Below are 12,370 nucleotides of genomic sequence, written 5' to 3'. Positions count from 1 at the left end.
AGGTATGTGCATCTTTTGATATTGCGATATAAAAAAATGTTTTATCCTTTTTTATTAATTTACTCGTTTATTGTATTTTTAAGAAACATGGATCTTTTATATTACTGGCGAACTTATTTACTATTATTTTTCTCTTTCATTTAATTTGAGGGAATGTAGCATGCCAAAAAAGAAGAATCAAAGTATAAGTATATAACATTTGGGAGTTAAATGTAAAAAAGTAATGGTTTACCATTCCGGAGCACCTGAGTTGACCCTGGTTCGTGTTGCTCAAGCATTGGTTTTCTATGAAATATTTTGTCATTGTTGTTGGTCTTTTTGTCGTTTTCTATTGGCCATGGTGATGTCTGTTTTCTATTGGCCATGGTGATGTCTGTTTTAATAGGACTTGATTTCAATTTTGTACCTTAATGTTCTCTGTTTCTTAAGAAGTCTGAAGTTTGATTGTTTTCTTCTTTCCATTATTGAATATGATCTTCTGTTTATTCAAAACTTCAAATGACATTTTTCTCTTTTCATTAGAAAGATGGCAAACTACTTATTTTTGATGGAACTGGGGAATAAAACAGTGAGTATATAATTCTATTCCATTTTTTAAAAATAATTCCGACTGAGAATTTCCAGACTTTGCTTTTGCCATGTTATTGCATATAAAATTTCACTCACTTCATTATACCTAAATAAATGTGTAAATAATTACAGTAAAGTATAACAAAAAAATCCACAGGGTGAATATGCGCTGAGTAGTTTCCAACAATATAATTGTGTTAGTACAAATAAAGTATCTTTCTTGTAAATCTGATTTATGTTCAGTGAAAGACTAAGCCAAAATTATTTTTGAAGCATTTTTGTCAGTAAAAGTATTGTATTTCCATTATTATCAGAAACCAAAGTAATTAAATGTTTATAATCTATCTAGGTGACAGATGGTGACAATGCTAATCTTATAAAGTTAACAGTGACCGGATGTGGATTTTCATTCGTCGGTACTATGCTGTCGTTATGCTTGATATGCTTTCTTCCGTAAGTAGTTAGAAATTTAAATTTTATTGAAGTTCATTCAAAAGGTTACTCCAGGTTGCATGCTTAAAGTTATGATTCATTAGTTGATAACACAATCATTCTTGAATGGGTACAAATCATTGAATAGATATATATCCGGTACGTCCATGGAAAAAAGACGTTTAAAACTGAAACTATGAAACATTAGGAAGAGAAATGATAACAGTTGTTTTCGTGACATAAAAACACTTATTGTCAAAAGACATAATAATAATTCAGTTTCCAAACACATTCGATTACATTACTAGTAATTTTTTTCCAAAGTATGTTTCCTACGAAAACACTTTAAAAAGAAATTCCAAGTGAGACATAATGCATCAAATGGTCAAGGTAGCAAACACTAGTAAACACAGATATTATTGGTGTATACCAACTTATACTGCGGGTACTTTTATTCATTTTTTACTTTCTAGTCTGCAACGGTTTATTATTGCGATTCTCTTAGTTCAAGAAAAGACCCGTTTGGGCGTTATTGGCGAAGCAGAATAAAATACCAAAGGTACCCACTCAAACTCATAAGTCGAAAATAAACTGACAACTCCATGGCGAAAAAATGAAAGATCAAAACACAAATACAAAAAGCAGTAAAAAAAACACAACATAAAAAAAACTATAGACTGGGCAACACAAACCGACTATTTATTTTCGCGTTATTTTTCTTCTCGTAATGCTGGCGAAAAATAGTTGGTTTCAGTTATCTTATCGCAAATATAATGAAAACGAAAGGAATGTTGTGTAATAATTCTAGACATAAACCTTTTATATGTACCTTTGATAACTATTGTATGTAATTAACAGGGGCAAATTTTGTTATTGCTGTTTGCAATCTTAAAGTCAAATTGAGGCCTTGACAATGTTTGTTTATAATTGTAGTGTAGGGAATGACAGCACTTTCATATTAACAAATCTTTGCATCAGTTTGGTTACATCACAACTGGCGTTCATAGCAGCAGAAAATGCCTATCCCGAAAAGGTAAAATGTTGACAAAATATGTAAATGTCTGTCTTTGTCATTTTTTGTAATGTTAATCGTGAAATCTAAGTTTTATAAATGTTATTCCGATTGAAATATAGATAAAAGTTTGGTTTATTGAAAAATATATATATATATGATTTAAAGTAAAATGTTAATAAAATTGAGAATGGCAACGGGGGATGTGTAAACGAGACACCAAACCAACCAAAGAGCAGAAAACAGCAGAAAGCCACCAATAGGTTTTCAACACAAACAGAAAATCCCGCAGAGACGGGCTTCAGCTGGCCCCTTTAAAAATGTTTACTAGTTAAGCGATGTGTGTTGTTACTTTATTTTGCTTATATATGATTTATGAAATTGACATCTTATTTTAATTTTTAGGGAATGTGTACATCCGCCACAGTTGTCATACAGTATTTGTTTCTCGTTGTCCACTTTTGTTCTTTCTCATATGGGATTCATCTATGCTCTAAGGTAATACAATTATAAACTTCCATAAAAATAGATAATATACAATAGATATAGGAATATGTGATATGAGTGCTAATGAGAGAACTCTCCATCCATGTAACAATTTATAAAAGTAAACCTGTACACATCAAGGTACGGCATTCAACACGAAGCCTTGGCTCACAACGAACAGCAAGGTATAAAGGGTCCCCAAAATAACTAGTGTAAAACCATTCAAACGGTAAAACCAACGGTCTAATCCGTTTACAGTAAAAAAAAATGTTTTGAGTATTAACTTGAAAACGATGATAGATAGATCGAAACTTTAACAAGCAAACGTTATCATTAGGAATAATATCAACTTAACATTCAAAACCAAGCTACTACTTTTTCCGACATTGGAGTTATGTTATCATGTTTGTTTTTAATCTACATTCATATACTTACAAGTTATTGTTTTCAGTTGAAAAACTTTGGAGATATCAAGAAGAAACGACCAGTGATTGTGTTTATGTGCTGGGTAGCGCCATTAATAATATCTTTATTGACAGTCTCGCTGCGAGGAGCAGACTTTGGAAAAGGTGCTTTGTAAGTTATTTTTTGTTATACTTCATAGTATAATTGGATTAATCTATTGGTTAATAAACTATCACATGGTGTGAATTAATTCGGAAATGTTTGTCCAAATAGGCTGGGCCTGTAAATAACATCGACAAAGGAATAACTCATTATAAACCACCGGTGTATACTTAAAAGTACTCGGATTTTTGCTTTGAATCAAGTGATGATTGAAAAAGGCAACATTATATTTTTTTTAGTGTATTTCAGATGTTCAGTTATATTTTTCCTTTCACTTTACACCTTGATTTAAGTTAATCATAATACAGTTCTTCCGGGTTATTATTTGTCATAATTCTATAAATGTTGAATAAGATTTACATCCAACAATATGTTTCGGTTGTTTGTAGATGCTGGTTACCTACGGAGCACGGAACCAGATGGGCTTTTCTTGGTCCGGTGATGATAATACAAATTGTAAGTACTAAATCTGTTATAATAGAACAACATATCTATATTCCACAGTCACATTTACATAGAAAAACGCCGGTCATTTACACAACACACAAGTTATATGAAAAACTAGAAAATTAACTTGATTCACCTTCAATAGGAATGATCCAACCACCAAATTTTGAAAGATTCGGATGTATGAGACCTGTAAACGTGAGGAGTAGTATTACTAAAAGGAACCTAAAAAAAATGCCCAACTCGCCTAAGGTCGTCATTTCCTGAGGGAGATGGAACTTAAGTTTGTTAAATAATTTATCAACAGAGAATTTACAGGGAAGAACATGTTATAAATCATGCCAGAATTGTACTGACAGAGATATTGGTACCGCACAGGAACATGAAAAAAAACCGTTAATAATGTCGGAAAGACATTCTGGGATGTATGACAAAGTTATACAGCCACTAACGAGTTCAGAAATAGCCTCGGAGTCGATCAAACAATTTATGACGACATCAGTACAATTTATGAGGCTTTTTTCGTTCAAAACATGTGCATGTAATAGTCAACAGAGGCATCGAACCCTATTCAAGGGCATAACCGGCAAGTCTGCTCTAATTCCTCAGTAAATTTGCTTGATTGGCAGAGAAGCAGTAAAATATATATGGAGTAACCAGTCATGTGCATTTTAAGCTTTTGGAATCTATTCACAAATTCAATGATACGTTGTCGATAACGGACGTTAGAAAACTTTGATATATAAATGATGCTTTCTTATGCAACAGATATACTGCAATCTGATTGGTAAGTTGCCCCGGTGAAAAAAAACACTCCACCCTTGTTCACCCCGGATAAATACAATTTTGGCAAAAAAATGTAAAAAAATAAAATTTTGCCAAAAAAATTAAAAAATAAAATTTTGCCAAAATTAGAAGAAGAAAAAAATGTCAAAAAAAGAAAAAAGAAAATTGAGGACATTTCTGAAAAATTTAGAAAAAAATATTTGAAATTTTTTTCCCCAAAAAATTCAAAAGAACACAAAAATTTCTGAATTTTCCCTTAAATAAAGAAAAAAGTATTTGACGATCCGCAGCAACTTTGCCATTGAAAAAATTGGAAATGTTTCATTACCATTTTTCAATTATTAAATCCTGGTTTAGAAATGAGTAACGGAATAGTTCATAAGAAATAAATTCGTTATCTTGGTGTAATTAGGGGTGTACGGAATTTTACACCGTTGTTGAAAATTCTTACACCCATTCGGCTGCGCCTCAGGGTGTTTGAATTTTCAGCAACGGTGTAAAATTCTGTACACCCCTGATTACACCAAGATAACTAATAGTGTCTCAGTGGCGGATCTAGGGGATGGGTGGTTTCGGGGGATAGGAACGCTCCTTTCAATGTTTGAATGGGAACATATGGTTGGAATCCCTTTTAAACTAGATCAGGCCAATGTGAATAGGTGGGATTAAACATTTTGAAAGTAAAATGAAAAGTAAAACTTTTAAGGTAGATGACAACATTTTAATTTGGACAAAACATCTAAGATAAACAGGGAATAAAACGTAAAATATAAAGCTCTGAATGAAGTTTAATATACTGAAAATTTCATTATAGGTGCATGTGAATCCAATAATGTTAACTAAAAAGCATTTCTTTTTTGTATAGACTCTTCGACGTAAAGAAAAAGATCTGAGATTAATATACAATGTATTTTACATAACTTATTCAACTATTTAATTGCCCTTCTTTTTATATTTAGATCAATTGGTGTGTTTTTCTTCTAATGATGGCTACACGTTTCTCACTTGACATTAAACGTGGAGAAAGTCTCCTTAATATAATAAAGTGAGTATGATACATCTAATTAACATTCATAACATATGCGCTTCGTTACCTATAGAGTAAGGTTTATTTCTGTTGGATTAGTTGATATAGATATGCCATAGCTATTTCTTATTCATAGTTCAGATATTCCGTGCTTGGTCTATATGCAGTTTAAATTTGTGCTTCTTTGTTACATATTTGTTTGTTTTTTTTTTTTAGTGATTACAGTGTTGACTGTTGTATTTTTGACCTTTTTGCCTATTATGTCTGTTTGTTTTGTTCACGCATCGTTGTCAATATAATGGAATTTGTTGCGACTGTCATACAAGTGACAGGTATAGCTAGCTATAAAACCAGGATCAATCCACCATTTTCCACATAAAAAAAATGGCTGTACCAAGTCAGGAATATGACAGTTGTTGTCCTTTCGTTTGATATGCTTGAGTTTTTGATTTTGCCATTTCATTAGGGACTTTCCGATTTGAATTTTCTTTGAAGTTCACTATTTCTGTGATTTTACTTTTTAAAGACCTGAGATAAATATGTCCTAGCTGTTTCTTATTCTTAGTTCTGAAATTCTCTGTTCATAGACCTGAGATAGATATATCCTAGCTGTTTCTTATTCTTAGGTCTGAAATTCCCTGTTTATAGACCTGAAATAGATATATCCGAGCCCAAGAGTGTTACAAGTTGCGTTTAACACCAATCAATCTATAAATCAATTCAATGGCTTAAACACGACGAAAACGCAAACACCAAAACAAAATATTACACACAATAAAGAACCCCATTAAAAACCTGGGTAAATTGTGGAAACAATATTGCTCAGCAGGTACACATTCTGTGATACGTTGCAATATGTAATGTCACATTCGTCGAAAAGACGACGGGATTTAGTAACATAACAAGTAGAACATATCCAGTCACATCTAAATGTTACACAGATGTTCTATAATAGTCAACCAAATCATGGTGGCGCATGCATATTTTTGAAAAGGATAACTTCATTGGAATTCTTGATGCTACAGCTTCATTAAAGACAGTGTCTATCAATAGAATTTAGATAAGGATTATGATGTTGTTTATCACATATGTCTTATATACAAAACAAAAGAAGACATGATTGGGTTATGACGATTTGTTAATGATTCCCTCATGGAAACGTCAGCAAAGTACAAATCTTAATGTAAGTAGTGTAAATGTGACAAGCTAACAGTTTTAGTTGTGCGGATCTTAAACAAAAAAAACTACAAAATAATTATATCAAAGAATTGCATATTTTAATGTATATTATTGATTATACTGGTATAAAGAAGATTTGTACATGTATCTTTGGAGATTACTGCGTGTGAATATTTGTTTGTAGGCAGCAGTGTTTAACTGGGGTGTCGTTGTTGAGTGTTTTAGGACTAACATGGACTCTTGGTTTTATCGTGACCTTTGGTTCTCCTAAGGTCATGGCCTATGTATTCGTGTTCCTGGCATCAACACAGGTAGAAATATATTTCATGTCTGACACAACTAAATTTTAGATGACTTCAATATAGGTTAATAAAAATTATCCTTAATTTAAGAAACATTTCAACTATATGTATCTATGGTTCCATCCATTTATATGGTTTGAAGGGAAATCTGTGTCACTTTTATTGTGGATTGCCAGAGTATATTTATTACTAAATTTGGAGAAACAATTGAAATGAACTTAGTGATTTCAACGAAATGTTTTATCTAGAAATTCTCACAAAGTTTTGATTGAAATTGTACTGTTTTCTTCTGAAATTTATTAATATGACGACAATGTTTTTAATTGTTCCTTTACTTTTTACTTTTCTTATGAATCTTCCTTACAGGGAATGCTACTTTTCTTCTGTCATGTTCTAACTAACAATCAAGTAAGAAAAGTTCTATGTGTGAAGATGAAACCACGTGACCCTGACGCATCCGTGTCTGTAGATTACAGCGAGGACTACACTAGAACATCTAATGTATTTGAACACAGTGAAAGAAACCATTCAAGACTAGACCATCCATCTTCCGGGTAGGTATGTAGTGTTAGTATAGATTAGTTGGCTCGTATTGTGTACTTTGGGGGGAAATATATTTCTATAAGAAAAATGAACAATTTCGTATTCTATATCTATACAAGATTTTCCTGGTACATGTTTAGATCTTCATTATGCATTATCAAAAGTTTAAAGAATATCAAAGTTTAGGAGAAAAAAGTACAAAACTACCGAACTCTAAGAAAAATTCAAAACAGAAAGTCCCTTATTAAATGGCAAAATGAAATATACGGCGAAGGTATTATGATTCGTTAAATTTTAAACTATTAGATTTTAAGCTTTAAAAGGCAAAATTCAAACAATTGTTTTCGGCTACCTAAAATCAATCTGAACACATCAACTAAATCGGTATTAAAGAGCTTGCAGCTGCTTCTCAGACATTATAAAGCGTAACCAAGTAGTGTCTGAGTAAAATTTTGATGTACCAGGGTTATAACAAAGAACATTTCGTCCTTGTTCTAAAACAAATTTCATTAGTAGATACCAAGACCTTGTTGATAAATATTTCGTATCAACTATACAAATAAAGCACTTTTGTCCTGAAGTATAGATTCTAGGTACTAACGTTGTTTATCTTCTGAATTACATGTTGTAGTGTTCTTTTATTTGTATTTTTGAACGATTAATTTTACTGTTTAGTCTATTTTTGGTATAATTACACCTTATGTAAGAATGCTGCATTTTGATTGGTTGTGAACCAGTGTATTTTTTGCATATTCTAACTTTTTTTCCTCATTTCAAAAGAATTTGTCTTTTTTTTTACCATTGCCGATGAATTTGCCTCAAATACCATGGTATTTGCCATTTTGGATATTCCTTTGTTAACCCCGCGAGCCTGTTCCCGCCAAAATATTTCGGGACCTTTCTCACTTATCCCGATTGTTAACTAAGACAACATGGTTAAACTCTATAGATAAAGTTAAACCGAAAACTGTAAGAGATATAAACATGATATAATAAAGAGGGAAAAAAGACGTCTGTACAAACGAACGATTTAATAATGGAATAACAATGACGTTTACACATATAGATACCATGACGTTACAAAAAGACAGCTGTCAGTATAAGGGTTAACGTACATGTATCATGAATTCCCGCGGTACTAAGATTAGCATTTACATGTACAGACTGTATCAAGCAAAATCTTTTCGGTGTAATTAAACAGATACATCATGTTTTGGAGGGGTATTTGCGAAAAATACCAGTCTTGGGACCACATTTCTCTCGCCTAGCGGCTTGGGACATTTGACAGTCCCTTGACTGATATTTTTCGCAAATACCCCCCCATAACATGATATATCTGTTCAATATCCATTTGACGTTGCTAGGTACTTTTAAATACCGTCATTGTATTATTGTGCCAATATAAATGTTTGTCTTTTTGTCTTTCGTTTTTGCTTATGCACTTGGTATTTATGCTTTTAAATTCGTTGTTGCCATTTTTTTTTTTTTTTTTTGGTTTTTATAGTAATTAAGATTATATGCAAATGCTGTTCTCCCTATTTTTGACATTTTTACGCTTTATATCTGTTTGTTTTGCTCACCCATTATTGTCAATATAATGGAACTTTATGCGACTTTCATGTATGTGAGAGGTTTGACTATAAAACCAGGTTTAATCACTCATTGTCTACATCAGAAAATGTCTGTAACAAGTCAAGAATATGACAGTTGATATGTTTGAGCTTTTGATTTCCCTCTTACTCGCACATTGCTTTGCTTTTCATTCGACATGCTATCTTAAACACACATATTGCTTAACCCTTATTATATATCTTCTTTATCTAACATTCTTACTTTGCATACATCTTATTGTGTAGGAATTCCCTTCTTATCAGTATTTTAAGTGATTTTTCTTTCTTTCTTGACTCGTTTTTATTCCACTCGAAAGTCCATGTGAGCCTTTATGACCACCCTCATCAAATCATCGTGTAATACTTTTAGAGTCTTCTGTTCTCCATTAAGGTGGCTCGGCCCTTTAACAGTGCGCATATTTTAATGCATGTTTCTTACAACGAGTGCCTTTACATTGGTGCTTACCTTAATTACAATTTAACTTACAATTTTAAATGTAACAAAGCAGAAAAACAAAATGACGAATGGAAAAAGCAATGTTTACTTTCGCGATTTTGACCACTGATGAATAATAATCATAATGTATTGTATATAAGTGTCCTGGAACACTTACTCCTACCATTATTACAGTGGCATATGATTATGAATTAAGGTATTATTCATCAAATATCATAATATCTACACATCTGTTTTTTCAAAGGTGTGGTCAATTTATTTAATTTAAACCCTTTACTGCAACCAAACCATATCTATTTCAGCCAGGTATTTGTATGCAAAGTGGTTCATTTTTCGGATGGAGTCATTGGGTAATTACACAGACCAGAATAACGTTTCCTGTTGGAGCATTCATTGCATTTCAGTCTCTGCCATCTTTCGTCATAATGAGACACTTTACATTGCTACCTCTATTCACATTTGTTTTTCTGCATTTTAACATTACGCATTCATTATAAACGTTTAATGTCATCATAAAAGTAATTTGTCGTAGTGAAAGGTCAACTTTAAACGAGCCTCTCAAAAGGAGGGAAAGAGTGAGTTAAATAAACTAAAGGAAGACTCAATACGACTGTGATCTACTTCCTAATGCGGTACGAACAGGCAATTTAAATTATACATCTAAAAGATGTCCACCAAAACGTGACGAAGAGCGACGAGCGCACAGTCCGTAAATCACATTACAGCGAAACATATTATTGAGAAACACAAACCTGCTAGTTACACGTGAACTTGGAGCAGTTCCGGATCCACTAGAAGATTCAAGACATCCATCTAAAATAGAGTGATGCGCGGTATTAAATAATTAATATACAGATATCGTGCTCACTCATCACTCCAAGTTGAAGTTAATACAAAAATGTAGTTAAAAACTCAAAGATTTAGCAGGCTTGTAATTGTATATACCAGAAGCGCTTTTCTTCTTAAAAAGACTCATTAGTGATGCTCAAATCAGAGTTGAAAATATAGAATGAAGTTAAGAGCATTGAGGAACCAACATTCGGAAAGTATTTTTCCGAATTCAGCAAGGTGATAGTCATAAACGAGGAAAGGCAATACATCAATGTCCATTTTCATCAAAAATATGGAAACTATCCTACTGCTGATTCAGGTTAATTTTCACAAGGGATTTTTTGGTGTGTGTCAACTGGTCAAGATCAAACGGATAAGACCAACTTATATTGACCTTTTGTTTTATTTCAGACATTCAGACAACGGAGTAAAGATGAATCGTCGCAGATCTGAAGTCGTGACCAAAACTGAGAAGTTTGGACATCAACTTGAGGTTCAACAAAATCAATTACATCATAGAAGAAGACGTTCATCCGGCAGAAAAATGAGTGACAACTGAATACTTCAACACCGGTCCACACAAACAAAACGAATAACTTAAAACATACCACGTTATATACTTGCTTTATTAATGAATTGATAATTCTTCCTGAAAGGAATTGACATTGTCTCAGATTCGTATTAAGAAAACAATAAATAATTCATTTTTATGATTGCCAATGAGATGCAATGTATACGTTCACATTACATATATACATCGATTGTTGCGATTTGTATTGAAAACTAGATATTGTAAACTGTATACTACTCGTATGTAAGTGTTTGGATTTAATTGCAGAGCACATTTTTTTGGTTTTTTTGTTGTTTTTGTTTTTTTTTTGTTGTTTTTTTTTTTTTTTTTTTTTTTTTTTTTTTATTTGTAATGTGCATGTCAAATCAATAAAATATATATAGGAGTTTGGGAGTTTGGGTCATTCCAACGTGACCATGCATTTGGAAAGATGTTTAATATTGCCCTTGCTTCCATAGGAAGTAAAATCACAAAAATACTGAACTCGAATGAAAATTCAAAACGGAAAGTCCCTAATCAATTGGCAAAACCAAAAGCTCAAGTACATCAAACGAATGGATAACAACTGTCATATTCCTGACTTGGTTCCGGCATTTTCTTAGGTAGAAAATGGTGGATTAATTAAACATTGTTTTATAGCTAGCTAAACCTCTCACTTGTATGACAGTCGCATAAAATTCAATTATTTTGAGAACGATGTGTGAACAAACCAAAGAGACATGTACACAATAGGTAAAAATGTCAACAATAGGGTGCAGCAGTCAAACATTGTGTCATCATCTCAAACACTAGAAAGAAACAACTATATTAACAAACATTAACCATGGCAAGATAGCACAATGGCGGTATGTATAAGTACAGAGCCACGTCATATGTAACAAAAAATCATAAAAGGCATATAATAGTAGACAAAGCATACCAGCAAAAATGAAAGACAAGATTATAAAAACAATCATATAACAATAACACAATAACGGGATGAATAAATACAGAGCCACGTCAAATGGATACCACTAAAAGCAGACTAAAAAGTTAAAGTAATATTTATAAAGACAAATAAAAGAAAACTATAACACGTCATTAAGATTATAAACAACATCAGTATCCAGTATTTCACCACGAGCGACAGGTCTCCTTGCTGGTTACTTGTTCCTATTGTCATGGGTCGGACTCCATATGACAGCTTCTAAGGAAGAATGAAAAGGGTAGCATTATCATTTTACTTTACCTTTCGCTATAATGATATTGCCCCCTCATTTACTTAATAATAAGTCTGCATCATATCCTGACTTACATCTAGAAATTGACAACAAAGTTCGGTTGAGAGCAATACTTTACGACAAAAGAGATGATTTCAGTTTCCCAATTGTAAGTTCCAATTTCTATGTAGCAACATTCCAGCATTACCTGCATATGGGGTATATAGCTCACAGTTGATACGATGGAGCTAAAATTCCTATCATTAGTTGATTGACAGTTATAGAATACATATTCCACAGAAGATAACGACCCACTTGTAGTTTCCACATTTCCGTCCTCTTTTCCTCGAA

At 32.5% G+C, this 12,370-nt stretch overlaps 1 protein-coding gene across 2 annotated transcripts; it reads left to right on the top strand.

The window, feature by feature from the left end:
• The first annotated feature begins 459 nt into the window (after positions 1 to 459).
• On the top strand, positions 460 to 11,205 carry LOC139522845 (adhesion G-protein coupled receptor D1-like). 2 transcript variants are annotated; one of them, XM_071316451.1, is made up of 10 exons: positions 460 to 568; positions 920 to 1,023; positions 1,936 to 2,035; positions 2,420 to 2,512; positions 2,952 to 3,076; positions 3,457 to 3,523; positions 5,260 to 5,345; positions 6,691 to 6,817; positions 7,175 to 7,366; positions 10,661 to 11,205. In XM_071316451.1, the coding sequence occupies exons 1-9, from the start codon at positions 527 to 529 to the stop codon at positions 7,364 to 7,366; spliced, it is 936 nt and encodes a 311-aa protein (XP_071172552.1). In that variant the 5' UTR covers positions 460 to 526; the 3' UTR covers positions 10,661 to 11,205. The 2 variants fall into 2 exon arrangements, with proteins under 2 accessions (XP_071172552.1, XP_071172551.1); XM_071316450.1 differs by having other exon boundaries at positions 7,175 to 7,362; positions 10,661 to 11,096.
• Positions 11,206 to 12,370: the final 1,165 nt, after the last annotated feature.

This window comes from Mytilus edulis, chromosome 5, assembly GCF_963676685.1.
Source record: "Mytilus edulis chromosome 5, xbMytEdul2.2, whole genome shotgun sequence".
NCBI classification, from domain to species: domain Eukaryota; kingdom Metazoa; phylum Mollusca; class Bivalvia; order Mytilida; family Mytilidae; genus Mytilus; species Mytilus edulis.
The sequence above is the reverse complement of the archived record's forward strand: the minus strand, read 5'-3'. Positions and strand labels throughout refer to the sequence as shown.